At 42.9% G+C, this 23,360-nt stretch overlaps 1 protein-coding gene across 2 annotated transcripts in view; it reads right to left on the minus strand.

Moving 5' to 3' along the window:
• Window positions 1-6,297: 6,297 nt before the first annotated feature.
• Window positions 6,298-23,360, minus strand: part of HELZ (helicase with zinc finger) — an 83,093-nt gene continuing 66,030 nt past the window's right edge. For both annotated transcript variants that reach the window (XM_050318984.1, XM_050318983.1), the window contains exons 23-31: window positions 22,673-22,724; window positions 21,643-21,836; window positions 19,087-19,294; window positions 18,467-18,543; window positions 17,700-18,282; window positions 17,063-17,303; window positions 15,380-15,893; window positions 12,338-12,590; window positions 6,298-9,117 (exon numbers count right to left, since the gene is read on the minus strand). In XM_050318984.1, the coding sequence (XP_050174941.1) occupies window positions 8,789-9,117; window positions 12,338-12,590; window positions 15,380-15,893; window positions 17,063-17,303; window positions 17,700-18,282; window positions 18,467-18,543; window positions 19,087-19,294; window positions 21,643-21,836; window positions 22,673-22,724 (2,451 nt within the window). In that variant the 3' untranslated portion in view covers window positions 6,298-8,788. The remainder of the gene's footprint in view (window positions 9,118-12,337; window positions 12,591-15,379; window positions 15,894-17,062; window positions 17,304-17,699; window positions 18,283-18,466; window positions 18,544-19,086; window positions 19,295-21,642; window positions 21,837-22,672; window positions 22,725-23,360) is intronic.

Below are 23,360 nucleotides of genomic sequence, written 5' to 3' on the forward strand. Positions count from 1 at the left end.
ACTCTACAGTGTGTGCTCTCCATAAGTGAGTCATTACTGAACCAAGGCATGTTCAATTGTAATTATTGCTTTCCTTTTCTTTTCCTCTCTTTTTATCCTTTTCCCCCCCCTCTTTTTCTTTTTTTTCTCTTTTTTTCTCTTTTTTTTTTTTTTTTTTGGAAAAAAGCAGAGAGAGCACCCAGCACCATCCTGGCTGTGGGTGAATGGCACTGCTCTGTGCCAGCTTGTGCTGATGTAGCTGAGACAGCTCAGGCCACAGAGAGCACAGCTTTGTTAGGGAGAAGATGTTTGGTGTGGTTGGGTGCAGATTTGTGAGGGATATCAGGCTTTTGTACATTAATTACCTGGTCAGACAGACACAGTGAGAAGCTCTGGCTCCATGAGGAGCCCACGTTCCCATTTGCACCGTGCTCCTCTCCCTCCCTCAGAAGGGTTAGTTCATCACTCTGGAATAAGCTGGGGATCCTTATGCTCTTCTATTAAACTGTTAACATTTGAAATGAAATCAAAACAGATAAAAATTTCCCCTCCAAATTCACACCCTGCACTTCCATTCTTTTGAACCAAGCGTAAACCCCCACAAGATAAAGAGTTTTTTGTTCTGCTTAAACTTCAGCGGCAAAGCCAAGAAGTATTAAACACTAAGAGTGATATTTTCCTTTAATAAAAAACATAATCTTCCAGTAGCATGATTTTCTGGAAAATTATTTTGATGGGTGAATCACTTGGCCCATCAAATTCTGCCGGGCCCAGGATGACACCGTAATTCTGGGTGGTGTTTGCACGGGGCTCTCATTAGTTCCCCGTGAATGGGCTTTTTAACAACACCCTGCTCTGCTCACTGCTGACATGTAGATAAAACCACATTCCAGGAAAAAAAATCCTTCAAAGCAGCTGCCAAGATGGAAGGGACTTTGCCTGGAACACCCAGGAGAGCCAGCCCTGGGAGCACCTCACTAGTGCATCGAGTTGATGCTGCCTGAAGCAGCGCAGACCCGAGGCAGTGCTGGGGGATGCTGAGGGGGCTGGTTTGCTGCTGAGCCCCTGCAGGGCTCTGCCACAGCTGCCTGAAGCACTGGGAGAACTGGAGGGCCCCCAGCCTGGCCAACTGCAGCACTGGGGGTCCCCCAGCCCCTCCAGCCAAGCCCTTTTCACCATCACGGTCCCTCAGCACCACTCTTCTTTTTCTTTTTTTTCTTTATTTCCTTCTTTCTTCCTTTACAGTTCAGTTTTCAGAATCTGCCTGGCATTTTCTCCCCCAGGTAGGAAAAAGCATGTGGTTTATAGCAGACATTTTTCACCCTGTGATTTAAAAATCAGGAGAAAAGGGAACTAAATGTCCTTCCCTCCACATTCAGCTGTCCCCAATCCTAAAGGAAAACAGAATGCATAACAGAAAATCTCTGATCAATTTGGAGAGATCTGAAATCATGACATGTTCAATCATTTGGAGAAATTCCCCGGCAGTGAAGTGCTGGCCTGAGGGGCTGCCCAGGGCCCCCCCATCAGCCAGAGCCCGTTGGGGTGCACTGAGCCCCAGCAACCTCAGCCAGACTCAGGTTTGTCTCCATCCCCCATCAGCAGAGTGGCAGCGAGAACAGAAGCCTTTTGTGAAGTTGCAGTAATGTTTTTCAAGCTCTTTGAAGTTGAAAAGCACTACAAATAACACATATATTATAAAGTTTTGGGATAAAGCATTCACTGGTGCTCAGATGTGAGTGTGAGCTGAGGAGCTCTGCCTGTCTCTCATTATGAGAGACAACTGCAAGTCTTCAAGTTGTCACAGAGCCACTCTGAAATGCTAAATGGTTTTGAAATCTTATTTTTGGGTACAGAGCTGACATTCTCAATTTGCATTTTCATTGTTCAGGAAAACAGAGGCTAGTTTCTAGGGAGATCCTTCACATGCAACAACAGAAAGGAAAGTAGTTGGTGTGACCCTGTGGTGGCTGACCCCGGGCTGGGACATCCCAACCTACACAAGGCAGATCAATCCAAGCAGAGCAGCTGGCAGGCACAGCAGCATTCCCAGCTCAGCCATCATCACCACCTCAGACGTGCCAGGGCTTGAGATAAGCAAGATTTGGGGACGTGGCTCTAAATTCATCACCCCACATGGAGCAGGGGCACATCCCGCATCCCTGGGAAGCACCTTTTGTGAAGTGCCCTCCCTCTCCTGCAACACTTCTCCTGGGAAAAATTATCTCTAGGTAGGTTCTTGATGGGCCAACCTTTTGCCCAGCCAAGATGCTGCTTCATCCCCCTCATGGTATTCAAGAGCAAGACACGAACATTCGAGACAAACACACCCTGCAAGGTCTCACCCACCTCGTGCACACTCCCACCTGCACCAGGGCTGATCCGCTTCATCCAAGCCCCAGTGAGGGCAAGGGGAAGATTCCCGGTGAGTGCTGGGGTTTGGCCTGGGCCCAAGGTTTTAACAGCATCTCTGGGCTCACTTTACTCACGAGGCAGAGAAAACACACAGCTCCCTGCAGCGAGATCCTCCACCCACAGCCAGAGCCCTTTAAACCCACGGAGCTTTATCCTCCTCCTGCTCCAAGCTGAGGCTTTGTGATCATTCCCTGCTCCATATGGTCCCTGCCAGACTGAGGAGCACGTGGATGGCTTCGTTTTCTTCTTCCTGATATTAGGAACTACTGAAGAGGGACCTGTCCATCAAATTGGTCATTGGTATTCACAGTGGGAAAGGCGCTGCTCCTGCAGCAGGTTCGTTCTGCCACATCGAAACCTCTCTCCTGGAGAGCTGATAATGTGTTTTGAGACTTAATAAAAGTAATTGGCCTTCATAAAGGAAAAAGAATAGAATGTTGGAGGGGGGAGCTGTAACTGGCTTCAGTTTTCATTCTCTCAGCTGAGCAAACAGCAGGGAACAGCCACCAGAACTCCAGGAGTGTACCAGGAAATGTGAAAGAAACTTTCCCACTGGCAGGGAGTCATCAGAGCCAAACAGGGATGCTGCACATCCTACAGGAGCACACGTGGGCTTGGGACGTGGCCAAAGAACTGAGTGGGAAATGCCCCAGAGAGAGGGAGAGGTGAACTGGTCTGCAGGACAAGTAACAACCACCAGCCACCGACAGTCCCCGAGCGCTGGTCCTGCCACCACCTTGGGCATGTCCATTTGCCACTCCACAAACCAACATCACTGCCCAGCCCTCCCCCCAGGGCACTGCACGAGACACAGGGCTGTGATTCTGGCTGCTGAACCCTGCCCACCACCCTGCAAAGCCCAAGTGTTAAATCACAGTCAGGGAAGCAGAAGAGGCGAAGTTTTGTGTTTATGTAAGGTTGGCTGTGAGGCATGGAGAGAATCTGCTTCCCTCGTCTTTAAACGCCGTGTTGTGTGAATTTAATGTGCAGAAAAGGTGTCAGACAAACAACCCTGAAGAAGAAAACTGCCTGTTTAGCAAGCAGTGAGCTGAGCTCTCCAACACCCTTCATCTGCAACGAGGTGCTGCAGGAACAGCCCCGCGTGGGGAACCAGGAGCTCACCAGGGAGCTCAGATGGGGGTGTGCAGAGAGGATTTCACCCACAAAGCCTGGCACAAACCCCTATTTCTCCTTTAGTCCATGCCTGAAGAGAGCCAGCATATGCAGGCTGCTCAGGGGTTTGACCATGCAGTTTACAATGGCACAGGTTTACTCACCTATTTGTTTTTCCACTGATCTCTTTCCATTCCATCGCTTCCTTGTGGCTGTCACCTTTCTCTCCTCGCTCTGACAGTTGTGGAAATGGTTCCCAGAAAAGTCCCAAAGATCTGGGAACTCTTCCTCTGCAATGAGACCCCTGGCCCTGCTGCAGAGGGGCCCTTTCCCTCCTGGGCCAGACAGCTCTTGAGGAACATACCTGAGACATGAGGTCATCAACACCAGGAGATGCTGTTTGCCAGCCCCAGGGAGGGCCCTGGGGATTAACACCATGCCCCTGGGCCCCATCCAGCACTGCAGTTGGACAGTCACATGCCAGGAACCTGACCATGGGCAGAAATTTATAGAATAAACCTCAGTCAACTTCATTTCAAACAAGCTTCCACTTTCCAGGGTGGGACAGTGCCCCTTGGAACACCCTATCACTTTATAACTTACAGGAGCATTGGGCTGCTCTGCACCATAACCCACACACAGCAACGGGGCCTGCTCCAAAAGCAGCCATTCCAGTCATTCCCCTTTCCACTGCCACCAAGGGGCAGGAAAAGAGCGTCATGACTTTGTTTTGACTGAAGAAGAGGATGAGATGGTTCTTGCTTTGTCATCCCTGATGGATGTGCTGGCTCTGGTGGAGCTACCGAACGTAAATCCAAGACATGCAGACATCACACGTGCACACTCTGCATCCAGGCACTGAGCTGCTTTGCTGCTCTCTAGAGAAATGCAGAGAAGGGAATAATCTGGGGTTTTTGGGCTACTTTCCATGTGATAGAAAGGGCTGCACCCCAGGCTCTGGTTCAGCCTCGTGCCCAGTGTCACCAGTTCTCCCTGGGAGCACCACCCCAGCTTTACAGCTGGTCCTGTGGAGGTGTTCACCCTCCAGGAGGGAGCCAAGTCTTATGGAAAAGGGACTGACAACATCTTCTAACCAGCCTTGGGTAATTCAGATCACAGAGCGTGTTCTGTAATTTGTCAGCAGCATCTATTAATCCTTAATGAGGTAAAAACTCCTCAGCATCTCTCAACTGAAGTTGCCAAAAAAAAAAAGAAACCCCCACACCGAACTGACATTTCCACACTCCTGTTGTAAATCCTTTTACATCTCCTGAATGGAAGAAAAAAACAAATTTAGAAGGATTCAATCCTTGCTCCCTGACACAGCTACCAAAGAGAGACTGGCTCAAGCATTGCCACACCAACAGAAATAGCCCATATTTCATGTCAGGGAATACGATGTGCGAATTTTTATAGGCACCATAGATCATCGCCATCTGTCTTGACAAGTTAATTGTCTGCAGTTTTTCTAGGAAAACCAGAAACTTTTAAAACTAACACAACAAATGAGCTGAACAATGGTATGGGCAGAGCCTGGTGGGCTCAGTGCCCTGGAAATGTGCGGGTTCTGATAGGCCTGGGAAGGAAATCTGGAGTGGTCAAACACTGCTCCTGGTGCCACACACACAGCAAAAGAACTGCTTAGAGAGCATGATCTCTGCAAAAAAAAAACCCCAAAAAACAGCTGAACTCCCTAAATCTGGGAACAAAACAATAATTAATCAAAAGCAGGGAATGGTACTCACAGGGTTTGTAGAGTCAGTGGCAGGACTCACATCCTGCAAAGGGCCACACAATTAAAAAACCAGGACAAACTGTATTAGGTGACAATCTCCCAGCTGCATTTCCCTAAGTGGCTTTTCAAAGGATGGAGGCTCTATTTGAAATGTTTAAAAAAAACCCCAAAGTTTCATTTTTTAGAGCCAAATATTTTTTTTTTTTTTTAAATCTTTCTCCCCATTCTTTATTAGTTCTTACCACCACACTGACAACCTCCCATGAGGCATCCAGATTTTTCTCTCACGATAAACTGGAATTAAAGAAAACAAACCCAGAAATTACTCTTGGTGTTAAATACCAGCTTTCTAAATTTAGATCCGGATTGACCCTGTTGTTTAAATATTCCACAGACCACAATGGGGAGTTTATTCTCAAAGGAGTATGGGATTTGGCACTAGCTGTACTATTAAGTGTAAAAAAAGTCAAGTAGTCAAATACCCTTTTGGTGTAGATGCCCAAACCCCCAATTTTTTTACCTCCAAATTGAGACATTTTATACAAACCAGACTCACAATTTTGAATTCTCTTTGTAACTGCAACAGCTCCCTATTTACAGTGCAGCCTGAGCAGTGCCCACTGGAGCCATCTGGAAGTCTTAATTTCATTTTAATAAGAGTGTGATTAAAGCCCTAGGAGAGTTTATAATACACTTTGGGGTTTTTCTAAACATGACTTCAATAAATACTGGATAATTTGCTCTAAACCCCAAAAATCCCACTCAGGACTATACAAGTGACATACAATGGCCAGACAAGACATTTCCAAATAAATCATCTTTTGGAAAAAAACCCCTCACTCTTAAGAAATTCAGCGATTCCCGTCAAAGCTGAGAGTCCCAAGCTCTCTGCCATTCCATCCTCAAACTGCTGGGGGAGAGCACTTAGGACAAGATAGCACCAAAACCAGCAGGGATTTTCATAAAGAAATTGTAACTCAAGAGAGAAAAAGCTCCTTTATCCATCATATTTTGAGTGTAGATCAAATGCTGGCGTAAAACAGGACAAAACGTGGCGAGCCGTGACCATCTCCCTCGAACTGATGGACAGAGAGCAGTAAATTAACAAGTGATGTTTATTAGTTTAAAAGTCAAATCACGGTGAACAGAATCAAAGGACTGCTCCATAGAAACGAGTGGTTTGGAAACCCCTGAAATTCCAACGCCCTGAGGGGCGTTTGAACCCTACCTGTCCTCTGCCACAGCCTGCACATCCCACCAGGGACTCTCCACAACGTCCAGGCACACGGATCCGTCTCTCCAAGCGGTGCCAGGAGGAGAACTGGCACAGTTCTGCCAAAATAAGGAGTCTGAGGCGACTTCCACTGGCCCCTGCTGATGGATTTCCCATTTCTGCAGCCATCAGCTTGGCAAAACCCCATTTAACAGGGGTTTTGCTTGGTTTAAGGTTGCAGAATTTGGCCTCTACACTCATTTTTTTGGGTCCTCTGGATTTGATGGTGCTGAAGGGATAAAGCACAACTTGGCAGGAGCTGTCCCCTCCCCCTTGTTTGGTACAAGGAAATAAATTAACGAGTCATGTGTGATTTGCTTCACAGCAAAAAGAAGGAAAAATGTTTTCAGATAAGTTTCTGAACCATAAGCCAGCCAAGATTTATAATAAAAGATTTATATGCAAAGCTCTGCAGTGCACTGAGTTGAAATCAAGCCCAGTTCATAAAGACCCTTGCCTTAAAACGTGAAGCCAAATGTAAAAAAAATAAACCTGATTGTAACCAGAGCAAAAATCTGCTTGAACCAGGAGCTGCCCAGGGAGGGGTCCCAGGGACAGCTGAAATCACCCCCACACAGCTCTGAAATCTCCATTGCCACGGGTAGTAAGTGGAGGGATCCTGCAGCTACACCCAGCTCAGCCCTGCAAAACAGTTCCCACATCTGAGGTCATTTCAAGTGTAAAAGGAGAACTAAGGAGACAAAAAAATAACCCAACAAAACCAGGACAAAAACTCTCCCCCCCCTCTGGAGCTCCCCAGCCACAGAGCAGGGCCAGTGTGTGAGGCCAGAGATCTTCCTCCACAAAGTTTTTTTACCTTCTGAGCTTTCATTCACATTTGCTTCCTTTTAATTTTTTTCCTCTTTTAATACCCCATCACGAATGTTTTCAGATTGTACTCCTGAAGGGCCAGGTTCTTGGAGAACTTCACAGAGCTCATGTGGGTAAAGAACCTGGTAACCACTCTGATCCCCAGAAGGTCTCGATTAATTTGGATACAGCTTTGACAAACATTAAATCTCTTCTTTAATGATGTTCCTCAAACAAAACAGTTAGCAAAATATCTGAATTTCCTTGTATAATGTCACATTTTAATGTAAACATCAAATAATGTACCAAAAGTTTTACCGGAAAAAAAAAACAAAACAAAACAAAAAAAATTTTTTTCCAAAAAAAAATCAAAAAAAAAAATTAAAGCGGCACAATTCTTTTATACCACTGGAGAAAGGGGAGGAAAAAGCCAGATTACAAACATTTACACATGCATAGTGGAAAAAAAAATTAAACAAACAAACAAAAAAAAGTCTTTTACTAAATTCACGCATTTTTTTTAAAATAGTTATTAAATCTACTAAGCACCAACATACCTAAAAATTTATTTTCAGCTTCATGATTCATTTAAAAAACCTATCAAATTAACTTTTCAAACAAGCTTATATTACTAGCTTGTCCAAAAATAAAATGTAGAGTTTTTTTGGGCTTTTTTTGTTAATTTTTTTTTCCTTTTTTTTTTTTTTTTTTTTATAATTATTTTTTTAAAGTATACCAATACTTTTATCTGAATGTTTCCAAACAATGGCATAGGTGTCTGCAAAGAATGCCTTTACTTTACCCTACAGTGGATGGAAAATACAATACCACATCATACAGAATCTAAAACTATAAAAGTCTGAGAATGCAGCATCCCTTCACAAAAAAGTTGATAAAACTGAAATTATTTAGAAGATGCTGCACCTTTATTTAAAAAAAAAAAAAAATTAAATGAATTTAAGCAGAAATAACATACATTTTTACATTAACTGGCCATTTCTGGTGCAGAAACCCAGCATAGTACGCTAATGTTATTGAATAAATGTAAATGCTACTTACAATCTTCTTAAATACAATTTAGACAAACTTTTTTTTTTCCTTTTTGTCTTTTTCCTTTTTTTTTTTTTTTTAAATCTTTTTTTCAAGTCATACAGGTAATCTCTCAGCTGCTAGTTTAATGCAACATATCATTAACATTACACAAATTAAAAAATAACACCTGTGTGTTTTCCTACAGAAAAGCTTCCAAAAACCCGACCCACATCAAAAAAAATGCAAAATAATGGAATATAATTAAAAAAAAAAAAAAAAATTAGTTGCAAGTCTAGCAGCAAAGCAATTAAGTGAGGATATATTTACTAATATAAACAAAGGGAATATTTGCAACTACAGGTGAAGCCCCAACTACCTTAGATCTACGGACACAAATAAAAATTAAATTCTCTCTAAAAAAAATAATCTGATTATTTAAAATAGGAGTAAAAGCCATTGCTACCTGATGAACTACCTAGGCTAAGTTCCTGAAACAAGGACAAGGGGTCGCTGTTCTTTTTCGTCTGCTCAGGAGGGGGTTTGGGTTTGGGGGGCGCCCGCAGAGCGCTGGCGTAGGACATGACGGGCTTGCTGCCGGCGGGCTGGGGGCTGCTGCTGTTGGACTCCACCAGCTGCTTGTTGGGCATCAGAGGTGGGAACTGGCCCAGGTGCTGGAGCACGTTGTAGTTGAAGGAGTTGGAGAGCTGGATGTTCTCGGCCTTCAGGTGTTCCTCGGGGGGCTTCGCTGTCTTGGCTGGAGCTGCGGGAGGAGGAAGCGGAGCGCGGGTGAGTGAACGGCTCTGACGCAGCAAATCTACCCGAGGTAACCCCAAAATACCTCCTGGGGGGGACTGAAACTGGAAACCTCCTCCCACACCACCGATTTTCTGTGTCTGGTCACTCTGTGTGTCCTTGAAAATTATTATTAAGTTCACAGACTCAGATAATCAGGGGGTGGTTTGGGCTGGAAGGGACCTTAACGCTCCTCTCATTCCACCCCCCACCATGGGCAGGGACACCTTCCACTAGCCCAGGTCGCTCCAAGCTGCTCTTGCAGTTCCCTAACTTCATTCCCACTACTGGATTGTGCCCTATCTTTGCCACCAGCACCCCAGGACTGGCACTGTGAAGCTCCCTCTGCGTGTGTGCCCACGGCCGCGACACCGACCCTGCAATCCCGCCCAGCGGCTTTGCCCGGTGCAGGGAAGGTAAAGCTGCTTCCCTCCGGGATCTACTCTAATTTAAGCACTTTATCCACTGAGACAGCACAAAGAGTATTTCATTCCTCTTGCTTTATAGCTTAATAGGCTAAAATTAAAATTTACAGCACCATATATAATTCATTCTCCAACAGCAATTCAGAGTCCTGAATGCCAAGCAACTAATTATTGGTATTTTAGGCTGAATGCATTTCTGCTAATTGATATGTTCTTGCTCCACATTTAACAACTTCTGTAACTATCAGAAAAAATGGTGCTTTAAACCAGAGGTATAAAACTGCTTTCAAGTGAATTTCCTGAATCCTAATGAGGTACCTTACTTTGTCTGGAGAATTCTGTCTCACACAACCAGAGAAACTCTACACTGAAACACAGGTAAATGTTCTATCTTCAATAGCCTAAGAGCTGGACAGCATATATATTCTGTAATTATTTCAGTCTTTAACCCTATAATGTCATTTTTAAAGTGCACATAGAAAAATGTACCACCAAATGAGTGCAAAAGTAGGAAAACAAAGTATATAGTTAAGTTTCTCACTGAAGGGTCACACACAGCCTTTTGATTTTTATAAAGCAAAAAAACCCCGTAACCAACTCATAGAAGAATGAATATAGAAAGAACATAAGCAAAGCAGTTTTGCTAGGGTTGCTGTGACTCAATAAAAACCAAACAACCCAGACCATGAGCAAAAAAACTCCCAAAAATAACCACAGCACTCAAGAGAAGACAAGTAATGACAAGCAGGGCCAGAGGTGAAAGCTGTGTGTGGTTGAGGTGTCTAACAGAAGAAAAAATATGAAATAAACATTTTGAGTAAGAACTTAAATCATTTTCTTTCTATCAACAGAAAAAGCAATGCATATCAAACTCTCAAAGTGCAATTTTGGGAAGTGCCTGCAAGTATCGACCCTGAGGAATTCACAGCAGCTCCCCTTGCCCTCCATAAATCCATCCTGATCCAACCCAACAGTGAGCGGTGCCTCAGCCATTCCTGATGCACAGGAGGGATCAGCCCTTGGACAGACTGGATCAGGGTTTCTCTCCAGCACAAACTGCAGGCACAGGGTTATTTCCCAGATCCCATTCTCACGGGGCTTCACTTCATGGATAAAAATCAATGGTAACGACAAACAGTGCAGTCACTGGTCATTAACCCTTAGCTCCATAAAACACATTTGGGCTGTAAATAGGATCATCACAGGCACTGAGCTGTGAATGTGGGAAAGCACAGCAGCCAGAAAATGGAGATGTGTTTGCATGAACCACCAGATACAGGCACTATCCATATACACCCATTTACAGAACAGAAACCATTCTTAACTACAGCAAAAAATATTTTCACAGTGAAAGCACTTACTGGTCAGAACCTGACCTTTTCTTTTAGAATTTACTATTTGACAGCAAATGGAGGGCTCTGGTACTTTTTACATACACATCTGTCCTCTGGAGACTCTACTCACAAACCCGTTCTCGAGCTTTACATTAAAGCAAGGAAATGTGGCATTGGTTGATCCCAAACTAACCTTGCCAGGGTGCCTGAGCTGCTATTAGAAAATCACTATTAGATAACCACCAGTCTAGGGAGCAACTCCAGTGATGGATGTCATATAACACTGTGCATTCAGCTCCTCGATTTTCAGTAAAAATAGAAGTAGATCGAAGGAGGTGCCCTGAGCCTGAAGTTTTGAACAAAAGATGCTGCCATACACACGGGTTTGCAAAATAACATTTTCACATTTTGGAAATTAAAAGGCACATTTGGAACTTAACTCTTGAGTGCTGCTGCTGATATAAACAGGTTTATTCATTCATTCTACACTGCATGTTTCTACTTCACAATCACTACGAAGTCACAAGATGTTTTAGGTTTATAAAGCTTCATCAAAAGCAATTAAATCTTTTAAGGCCAAAAAGAACCCATCCTATAAATATTTTTCTGCATTATTAAGTGGGTTTAATATCCACATTGGGATATTGCTCATATTTTTACTGATTTTGTTTTTAAATTACCACTGGGGATTCTTAATGCAAAGCCACGGAGAAGAAACTGTATTATCGTGGTTATTTTGTTTTTCACAAACACTGAAGGTATGGAGAACAGAAGAATAGCTGCACTGCTCCAACTCTCTGCTTTTTTTTTCACCTCTGAGAAGTTAATTTAGTTTCTGTCTGCTCAATCAATCAGCACTGCTCCTACCACCAGGGAAGCCACGTTCCACCGAGACTGTTCCACAGCGAGAGAGAATTTAAACTCGTCACTACTTTGATGAAGTACCAGAATTTACTGGGAGAAACGCTGAGAGTACTAATTCAGTTTATGTGCCGCTCCCCCAGACTGTAATATCAACACCAAATATCACTGATTCTGGGAACAAACAATCTATCTTTGCAAATAAATTCCACCAGTCACCTCAGTTCCTTTCAGCAAAGGCTCAGCTGCACTTGAAACCCTTGGAAGAGACTATTTGGGTTTACTGGAGCTTTTGGAGAGGACTAAGAAGCAGCACTGATTTTGCAGAAGGAGATCACTCACACTATTCTTTAGACAGCAGCAGGATGGTAACAAGATGGCAAACAAAACCAGGATTATTCCAAACCTTTAACTGCTGAAACAACAAACACTTCAACATCTGAGTTTGGGAACTGAAGAAATGGCAGAAAACGTGTTGTGAAAAAAACCCCACACCCAACCCTTTCACTTGGGCTTGGCCTCTGCAGCTTAAATTGTGTCCTTAGAGCAAAAATCCAGGTGTACCCACCTAACAACTCCCGGGGTGGAACTGCTCTGCTGGCTCCGTTGCATGGAATGTTTGGGTACGGGGCAGAGGAGGAGGAGTTCACCCACAACTCAGGTGAGGAGTAGTTGAACGATGACTGGTTGCTGTGGTCCTGAAGCTCTTTACACTGACCAAGACTGTCTTGAGGAGGGTTTAATTCTTCAGAACAAGCCTGGACTGAACTAGAGGAAATTCTTCTTTGGTACAACGGCCTGCCTGGTCCTCTTGGTTCATACTGTGAACAAAAAAAACCACAAAATAAAAAGTGGCCTTTTACTTTTTTTAATTTATTTATGTATCAAACACCATTTCCCGGTTCGATTTTTTTTCCCTGAAATGTCTCACCAAAGAATAAAAATGTCCTTTGCATTTAGAAAAAAATCTCGTGCATTTCAAGCTGTATGTTGTGTATTGCAGTCACTGATAATGTGTTTTGATCACACAAAATAGAGAATTTTAAAGCAACTGCAAAGAACATCAACTGAGATTCCTTAATTCTCGTCAGCCTTTACATCTCACAGTCCTACGTGGGCGATGGATCACACAGTGAGGAGGAAGATACCCAGCATTTACAGATGAAGCAAAGAAAGCACAGAAACACATAAGAGAAAATGTTCTTACAACGTAGCCAGGGAAAAAAAAAAATATGGCTTTTCCTTTTCCAAAGGATAAATCAGTGACTTGTACAGCAGAACGTGGGGAAGCAGGATACATCTGTGCACTGGATGCTGTGAATGTACACAAACAAACACTCTGGAGAAGCCTCTGCCCTCGGGAGAAATAATTCAGAAAAATTTATCTGAAACCACAGAAATGACTTGTAAGCCCTGTAGATCATGGAGATGGAAATGGCAGGAGCTCCATTAATTAACCTGTGGACTTCAAAAGTTCAGATTTAAGGGCTCTCTAAACTTTCTCAAGGTTTAAAGTAAGTCTGCTATATTAGAGTTTATTTTTTAAAATGAATGCAGTATTTTCTCCCTTCTGCACTGACTAATGAGCATCAATAACAGAAAAGTCATGCAGATAAATCTATACTTGGTAAAAGGAAAAAGAAAACATCCTAATGAAATGCCATAAGAAATTAGCTAAATAAACATCAAACAACTTGCTTGCAGTGCCCCAATATTGTTACTGTATCATCCACAAAAAACAGATAGAGGAAAAAAGTGCATGAAAGGAAATTGTTATATCTTATTTCAGTCACCATAATCAAGGGATCAACACTTGCATATCCTGACAATTTACTCTCCTAAGGGTTTTCTTCAAAAACAACAAAGACCCCAAATTCATAAGCTACTGCCCAAATCACACCCAAATATTATCCATTTATTGAGTTTAATGGGCAATTTTGGTAAGCAGGCAGGAATTTATCAAGATTCTGGACACTTGCAAGTACAGAACCAGACAGAATCACTTCAGTATTCCCTTTGATGTGCAGTTCAGATCTGGCTTGACTAAACACATGCAAAAGCTTTTAAGTATCAAGTCAATTAACAGTTTTATAAATAGTGATGGAGAAGACAGTTTAGTGAGGATACCAAAAGTCAACAAAACTGCCCTGACAACTGCCTTGTACGAGGGATGTCTCTTAAAAATACACCTAAACCCACGTTTTGATTTCTTTGTGCGTTCTTTGGTCCTACCTACCAGCTGGACCAGCAGTTTTGGAAAGTTTACAGGCAAGCCTCTGTCCTGGAACACTTTTACTGCATTTGGCAGTTCTGTCACATATTTTGAAAGGAAGAAGAAATAACAACTAAACTGAATTTGCACTAATTACATAAAGGCTCACTGTCTTCAGATAGCAGGAGCTGTCACAAGCTCTATAGGAATATTTATTGGTTTATTACTGCTGAAAAGACATTGTTCCTACGTCCTGCTGTACTGACAGCAGTAAGTGTTGTCACAAAGTATTAGATTTTATACAAGGGAGATAACTTAATGGACTGAGACATCAAATTTCTAAATGTCTATAACCCCAAACCTTACTACAGCTCTAGCTGGGCCTGAGGACTCCATTAACTTCTCTGGATCTACACAAGACAGAAATTTGTAAAATGCACTGGAATTCAATTTTAGTTATTTTGCTCAGGCTCATAAACTAAATATTTCCTATTTTCAGAAGTCGAAAGACAATTAAATTATATATGTATTATGTGAGATAGTGCTGAGGAGGGCTCCCCCCACGGCTTCTGTAAAAACTTTAACAGAAATACATCACTTATGTACAAATATTGGATTACAGGCAGCCAGTGTGAATATTAATTCTGGCATTCCTGGAATGCAACCAGGATATGTTCCATGTCTACATATCATACATACACTCCTCAGCACTCCCTATTCCAAGAGGGATTAAAAACTCCTGTTCAAAATGTGACCTGTCCTGGTGCTGGCACAGCCTACATCCCATAATACACCTCCTTGGAGTGCAGGACAAGAGGACACGGAGAGGGACAGAGCTGGCTGTGGCTGGTGCTGGAGCCAGATTCACAGCAGGGTATCCCTGCACTCATTTCCAGCACTCTGAGCCCCCAGAACACACAAGATGGTTTTATATCCAATTAGTTCAGGCAGGGTGGGGTTCATTAAATCAGGGTGAAACACCTGTCCAGCTCTGCTCTCGAGCTTGGATGAGAAGTAGCTCAACCACACTCCCAGTTCACAGGGACAGCCGGTGGGTTCATTGGCGCTGCCTGTCCAGAGTCACCTCCAGAGCTTTCCCCTGGGCTGGGTTAAACTTCACCCCAGATAAAGCACAGGCAGAGACCGAGCAAGAAGACTCCGAGTAACACTCAAAAAAGCCAAGACTTCCCACTCTGCAGAGAAAATGTTGCACCTGCAGCCCCGAGAATCACGAACGTGCCCGGGGTGAGCAGCAAAGAACGACTCCACCTCCCAGGAACTCCAGTGGGAGCTTTCAGTGCGTGAGGTTCTGTGCACCCCTGGCCGCTCCACGGTGCAATCTGACAGTGAAACAACACGACAACTGCACAGCAGACACGAGCAAACACCTCCACCTACCTCTTCTAAGCTGTGGAGCGAAGAGGCAGATACTGCTCGAGATGCGAGGGGGTGAAATGGCTCCTGACCGACCGCGTGCTGATGGTTCTGGATTTGTATAAAAGGGTTCTGCTGCGACCTGTGGGGCAGTGGAGGTATCCCATAGTGAAAGCCCTGCCCCATAAGGTGGTTCTGCTGCAGGTTAGCATAAGTCCAGGATCCATCAGGTTGCAGGTATTTCAAGGGAGATGGGGTTATATGTTCGGATGGCATTGAGAAAGGGGGGTTGTATATTTGGGGTAAATGCTGCTGAAATGCTGGGTTACTGGGCAGTTCAATGTCTCTGTTGTTTTCAGTGAAGGTGGGGAAGTGAGCACTGTGGTTGGAGTTGCAGGAAGGAGAAGGGAGTGCTGGTGGGCTCCGGGGCTGCACTTGTCTGTATTGCAACAGTCTCGACTGAGGGGGGGGCATTTCGGCCAAGTCCCGACTTTCACTTGGATCCCGGTGGGACAGTTCTCGGAGCAAATCCTGGAACCTGCATTGACAGAATAAATGCATCAAGGGAAAAAAAAAAAAAAAAAAAAGTTTTGCTGAAATCCCACTCTTTTTTGAGGTAGAAAAAAAAACTCGAGAGCACAAACCACCGAATTTAAATATTCTCATCTTTGGGCTTACTGACCCCTAACTTCAAAGGATGGGACTGTGCAATCAGAAATCAGGCACAAGAGGATTAATCGGATGAAATACCCACCTGAATCATCTCAAAGTTTTAATAACTCTTGAGATTTCCTTTTTGGTCAGAAGAATCAATTTTTTTGTTATCTCTTAAGAGACAACTAAGGGAAGGATTTCCTGTTTTACTACACAGGGTAAAAAGTTCACATAGTTCAGGAAAATTTTAGCCCCTTACAAGCCAAAAAGCCAGAACAATCAGGGATTCCCCTCACTTGCACAATATACTTTCAAACTTCCTCAGAAGGTCAAGAATATTCAATTCAGCACTTCAGAGAGTCAGATAAAAGGGCATTTAGATGCTTTACCATGGCTGTAACAACCCAGATGGAAAAGAAAGCATAGTGGGAGATGACAGTAAACAGAGGCAATTTAAAAATCCAGCCTTTACAATATACATGATCAAAGTTGATGACCACTGGAACCATTTTTCTGTTGACATTCAACAGCTTCCTTTCTTGCCCCCTAATGCTCCATCTCAAATATAACCATTTTTTTTTGCTTTTAAAAGCAAAGGGGTTTTTGAAAAGAAAAATTGAGGTTTCCCCGGGGAGCAGTGTCTGGGGAGGGGCTGGTTTGTTTGTTTTCAAGCACATAAATCTGAGACCTGCTACTTCAAATTGAAGAATTTACAACTTAAATAGGCCTTCACTACCCTCTGACACCTCTTTTATAAAAGCACAAGGTTGTTACTCTCTGCCCATTCCTTACTCCATAAACACAACACTGAAAAGCTCCACGAAAATATTTTTCCACTACAGCTTTACTACCCAATATACTCACAGAACAAAGCATAACACATAATAATAAAAGCACAATTGTAAGTCAGCCTGCCAGCTATTTTAACCTTCATAATAACAGCAGCAAAAAGCAATACCTTTAAGTGCCTTGCACTTGATCACAGGGTTACAGATAGGTAAGGTGCCCACTGCTCAATTTTACACAAGCTCTGATGACTCAGTAAACAAATACCTTGAATATGTTGCCTCTGTTTCATCTTCTGTATTACTGGCAAGTTTCCAGTTTGCCCTAACTTGCTGCTGTTGATGTAATCCAATTGGTTGCTGAGGAAGATGTGGTAGATGAGGATGGTGATGGTGTTGATATGGAATAGTGCCTTGACTGAGATAGGCATTATGTTCATTCCATTGCTGTAACCTGGCTTGTTGTTGCTGCCTTATTGTTTCCAAAGCTACATTTCCATGCATACGATCTACAAAAATAGTTTTAAAAAAATATTTTATCTAATGCCCTTTTTTAAAAGATCTTTATGTCAGAAAAAGAAAAAAAAAAAAGAAAAAGAAAAAAAAAGAATACTTTTTAAACAGTATATTCCAGGGCCTATTATATACTAGCTGCATTGCAGTGTAAAACCTGGTTATTTAAATCATATGGAAAATCATATAAACATGAATCTTCTAATAAAGTGCTGAATATTCAAACATGCCTCAAGCAGCAAATTATGCTCAATGACATTACTTATGGAAACTAACCCAACAATGACCCAATTCAGAGCAATATGCCTGAAAAAGGTAAATACCTCCTTCATTTTCACTTCAATGTAGTTATAATTGCACACTCTGAATTTAAATAAAGAAAAGTCACCTACCTAAAGTGTCCCCTAAGGGCATTCCTGATGGATTCTCTTCAATGAAGTTGTTCAAGTGGGTTGGCAGAACGGGGTTGTGCTGTGCAAGAGGCCTCAAAGGATTATTGACTTCTTGTAACAGAGGTGGGGGGTGTTGTTCTGAAATCACAGCATCTACAGCAGGAGAATGTGGTCGGTGGGGAATTGGATTATTAAAAAAAGACTGGCTGGGGCCTGCCTGGTAAGCAGGGGAAAGCTGTGAAGGTTGTGGAGGCTGCTGATTCAAATGGTTATGCTGCTGAACTACCTGGCTCTGCTGGGGTGGCATTTGGTTTGCTTGGTCAGGCAAGTGATTTTGCTGCTGACTTAAAAGGTTTTGCTGCTGCTGCTGCTGCTGCTGCTGCAGAGGATACGGCTGCCTTGGGATCTGGGAGAGGTGCTGGAAGTGGCGGTTGGGAACTGCAAACTGGGAGTGGGGCGGGGTGAGGTGGAGGTTCAGCTGCCTGGGGTTGGGATTCTCTTTGCGGTGGAATTTGGCGTTGGGGAACCCAACACCAGAGCGGGACTCGGGGCTCCTCTGCTGAGAACTGGCTTCTAAATCGACCTGCAGGAAAGAGAAGGGAGAGTGTTGAAAATGCACATTAAAAAAAACCCAAACGGAGCCATTTCAGCAATGACTAAGCCCATTAAGAGAGAGAATATTAAAAAAAACAAATACACAAAAAGTAATTAACAAATAAACAAACAAACCCCAAACCAAACCACAAACCCAGACAAGAGAAACCCACCTGCTTGGATTCCAGAGGTTTCTTCTCAGGTGTTCGAATTTTACTGATTTCAGGTCCAGCAGCATTTTCACTTTTACCTAAAAACATTTACAAAATTATTTAGTTTCAATAGAAAAATTATTATTTTGGGATTTTCTTTTTTGCCAGACACAGGAAAATTTAGACTTATTAGTATAACATTTACAGCATCACAGACATTTAATATCATTTTCCTAAATAACACTTCTCCTTTAATCTCTGCACTTTGTTCATTAATCATCTCTAAGTAGTTCTTCCAACTTAATTGCAAATAACATCAGCAGTCGTTAGCACTGTACTGCAGAACAGAGATGGAACAATTATACCCTCAACACCCCTCCCCAGCTTCCATTTCTTCCTCCTCTGAATCTCACAGTCTCTGAGTTATTCCATTTGTAATGACAAATCTCACGTTATTTCCTCAACTCTGCAGACCCCTCCATCAGGAAGGAGAGGGTGAAGGAGGGAAAGGAAGGAGGGAGGAAGGGAAACCCTTTCCAAAATACCCCATTTAAAGGGTAGTGCAAAGTACAATCATAAAGTAATTAAAAGCACAAACTCTCAAAAGCAGACCAACTTTCACTGCCATTTCCACCACTGACCATTTCGACTTTGTTCGTGCTGCTCCTTTTCCTGGTGCTGGAGCTGCTGCTGTCCCATGTTAACTGGAGAGTGATGCCCCAGGCCATAGGGGATGGGAGACCCCCGCCCATGTGCCTGTAACAGGTTCATGTTATATGCCATAGCTGCTTGGTGAGTAATGAGGCGAGGGTCGACTGCAAACCTACCCTGATACCCCGTCCACGGCACCTACACAGGAAAAAAAATAAAAAAATAAAAAAAAATTAAAAAAGAGAGAGGTGCAACCTGTTAAGGTACATTAAAGGCAGAGAAGTAACAAGCACACTGTCAGTAGCAACAGCTTTCTGTGCATCAGATGACCTGACACACTCACACACAGCTACAGCTGGTGATGGAGAGGGAGAGCTGTAAGGGCAGCAAAGATTTCGGAGGACAATCCTAGGTAAAAAATTTTGTATCAAAACCCATTGTTTTTTCAGCGGTCTCAAAATTCTGAGAGAAAAGACCGACGGACAAATTGTAGCTCAATAAACTTTAGATTAACCTCTTCTCTAATTACACAGAAGTGGATGAAGGTCAAGAAAATAAAAATCCCTTTCTCCTGGCAGTTAAGAGACATTGGGTTGTGGCTGAGGGAGAAGCCTCTGACCTGAGGAACCTTTCAGCAGGCAGTGCTGTGATTCTGTACCACTGAAGGAGCAGCCAGGCCATTCCTCTGCACCCAGGAGACACCTGGGGAAGGTAACGGGACTATTGGCAAGTTAACAGGACTGTGGGTACAATCCAACACTCTCCACAAGTGAGGAATGACAGGGCTGCTCCAAAGTGTCTGTGCTACACATGAATTTGCACATCTGAAGTAAAATCCACCTCCTGAGAGCAGGGAATAAAAGTCCGCATTTCTTTACAACAGTTTCGGTTTTATTCCTGAAAGGAACGCAAAGGAAGACAGCTCTGGATCGAATTAGTTCAATCTCTCCCTGTAGGGAATTTACTAAGAGGAGGAAAATACATGAATCAGAGGCGAGTGCAGGGAGAGTAATCACCACTCAGGCTGCCAGAGCATCCCTCAGTGATGACAGCACACAACCTCCTCCTGCTTTTACCTCGGCTATGGGAACTGCATTAAACAAAGCAAAGACATCTTACATGACCATAAACACATTTTACTTCAGTCCCTACTTGTTTCAAGTGTAACAACTTTCAAGAAATTTATTTTGTGTTAAATTACTATTTGCCCTTGAAATGTGCACTTTGAACTTTAGCTTTAGGCTACTCTTGCATCTGTACAACCTGAAATCATCTCTGAGCCTCTTTGCAAATGTAGCTGTCTCATTAGTACCTCAGTCTTCCCATTTAATTATTTAAAAATCCATCCTCAGGGATTGGGAGCTCAAAATACTTATTTTTAATATATTTCTTTTGATTGGAAATACATAAAAAATATATTAACCTTGGAACAATAAGGCAGAGCTTTTTAAATTACCTTGGTTTGAGACTAATATAATGTGAGCAAGCATGACAAAGATACAGCTGCTGGCCTTCTCATTGCATTTAAATTTACTCATCAAATGCAGATTTCTAGTAAGCTTGGAAAAAGAAAAATTCCTTGGCCTAGCAAAGAAAACCAATTTACAGCTGCCAGCTGATCTAAGGCATGCAACTGAAACTACAGCAAGTCCCCTATTCAGCACCCATACCCCAAATTACAGCAGAGGACTCATGATTATTGGAAAAAAACCAAGTTAACTGTGTTCCAACATTTAGCATTATGAATGGAATTAAACACATCTGCATGTGTTTAATTCCATGTCCTTCCCACAGTCTGCAGGAGTTGTGCACAACACAGACACACTACAAGCTTTTGCAGCCTTTGTTCTTTCCTTGCATTTTCCTCCACGAGTATGTGCCTGTGAAGGGCAGCAACAAAGTACAGGCTGCTTCTTTAATTTGTGTAAATTTTGGAGGGACAGCCTGATTCGTAATCCAAAATTCCATGCATAAATGGAGCCTAAAAGACCTGATTAGAGATCTCCATTCTGTTCCCAAACGTCATTAAGGAAAGGGATTGGAGAGGAAACTGGTTCACTACCAGGTTCTGGAAGGGAAAAACATCCCATTATGCTTATTTTTCTTATCACTTCACTTCAGACACCTTGCACTGCAGAATTCCAAACCTGGTAATTTAGCCCGTGTGAAGGCAATAAAGAGAAACAAACTGGGTGTGAATCACCCACCTCTCTCCAATGATTAAGAACTGAACGGGGCCAATAATTCCGAGGCAGGTGGCTCCAGTCACGGGAGGCAGATTCCACTGGTGTGCCTGAGACACACCAAATCACATGGACATGGAATTGCTTTTAGGCTGCCTGGAGTCATTTGTGGCAGCAAGGCTTTAAAGTCCCTGTTTTCTGGTGGCCCTCTGCACTGCCACTCCTAAAGCCAGCAAAGCCCATGTATTGGAAGTAAAGTGCTGGAAAAAACTGCAATAAATTCACTATCTGATTTTTCCATGTGTTTTGTGCATACAACAATTGAAGAGAGGTTTGGGGGGTAAACAGAAAATTAATTCTTACAGGCAAAGGCACAGACATGACCATATTTCCTCCATAGACAGCAGGTACATAGAGAATACTTGTCCCAGTGTGTGGATCTATCCTTTGAACAGGACTTGGAGATTTCCCCAGGTTGGGGTGAGGTCCCAGAGGAGGAGGGGGAGGAGTAAATGCTCGGATAGGATTTCCAATTAGAACAGAAGGATTGGGCTGAACTGAAAAGAAAGACAAAAAAAAAAAAAGATATATATACACAAAAAAAAAGATATATACACAAAAAGAACATGAAGCCACTGTCTTCTTTTCTTTTTTCTTTTTTTTTTTCATCCTGATAGCATCTATCTTTATAAAGCCTGTGTGAAACTCTCTAAGAGCACAGGTCTGATACAACCAAGAGAAAGCATTAATCAAATCCTGAATTCCATTTCAAAAATTTGAAGAGGCAGAAAATATGAGTTGAGATACAGAGAAACAGGTACCTGGTAAGTGCATTAATGAGAGAACGTCCCAGACCAATTAAATATGCTGACAGTCAGAGTAGCTGTTAAGCACTGCATCAAAACCTAAAATCACCCTCCTTTCTTTAGCAGGGAAGACAAGCTTTAAATGAAAGCTTTTTCAAATTAATAACAAAATTATTCAGCTGTTGCATCTACCTTGCAAAGGTAGCATTGGTAATATCTGGATAATCTGACAGCACAATTTAAGTTCAAAGTACCCCATAAAAAAAGTGGCTGCATTATAATGTCCAAACCCTTTTAGTGCAAATACACTGGGACAGGGTTTTACAGGATGAATTTCAAACACAGCCTACAATTATGTTGTGTTAAGGCTCCAAAGTCAGTGCACACAACACCCATAAAGGGAGAGCCTCAGAAATACCCAGTGTCCATTTAACAGCCTATCATCTGTTTCCCAGACTACACAAGAAGTAAATGACTTTCAAATAAGGAAGGGACCAGATATTCCATTTATATCAAACTAGTATCAGTGTCACTGAAGCCAAACCAGTGTGAGCTCAGGAATTCCTCCAGGAGCAGCAGGTACTTACCAATTCCATCAGGTGGGAAATGGTCATTCTGGTTATGATGATGGACCTTGCCCTTTATAAAGGAAAAAAAAAAAGAATAATTACCATGGTTTTTATTATTATGTAAACCAAAGCTTTTTATTCAAGTGACCATTATAATTAAACACAAAATGGAGCTTGAAAGAAGTCAGCCCAACAGTTTATTCTTACATATTCACCTGTCCAGCTCCATCACCTGACACTGTGCATTCACAAAGCTGGACATTAAATACCACTAATCCAATTGACCAGTGGGTCATTACAAGTCCCTCTGGCAAAACTCTCCTAAGGTCTGTTTCCAGATGCAAAGAGAGCTCCAGTAAATATTTTCAGGTTCCCTCCTCACCATTTCATTCTCCACTGTCTCACTTCTTCCAGGAGCAGCATCCAGTACAACATAACCCTCAGCATTCCCCTGCCACGGCTCTTAGTGGAAGTGTGATCCATTTTCCCCTCCATTTCCAGCTCAAGAACCTTCTTGAAGGCAAAGCAGCTTCTCCCAGTTTTACCCAAGTGCTCACCCAACCTCCTCAGACACCCCTGCCCCATCCCATCTTTGGCTTCTGGACTGTGGCTCCCCAAAAGTACAACACAGGAGAGCCAGGAACCCCAGTGCTCTGGAGAAACTGTTTTCCCTTGGTGAATTGTACGTTAGAAAAGGATTTTAACA

The sequence above is a fragment of the Myiozetetes cayanensis genome, unplaced genomic scaffold (assembly GCF_022539395.1).
Source record: "Myiozetetes cayanensis isolate MyiCay16 unplaced genomic scaffold, myiCay2020 scf22, whole genome shotgun sequence".
NCBI lineage: Eukaryota > Metazoa > Chordata > Aves > Passeriformes > Tyrannidae > Myiozetetes > Myiozetetes cayanensis.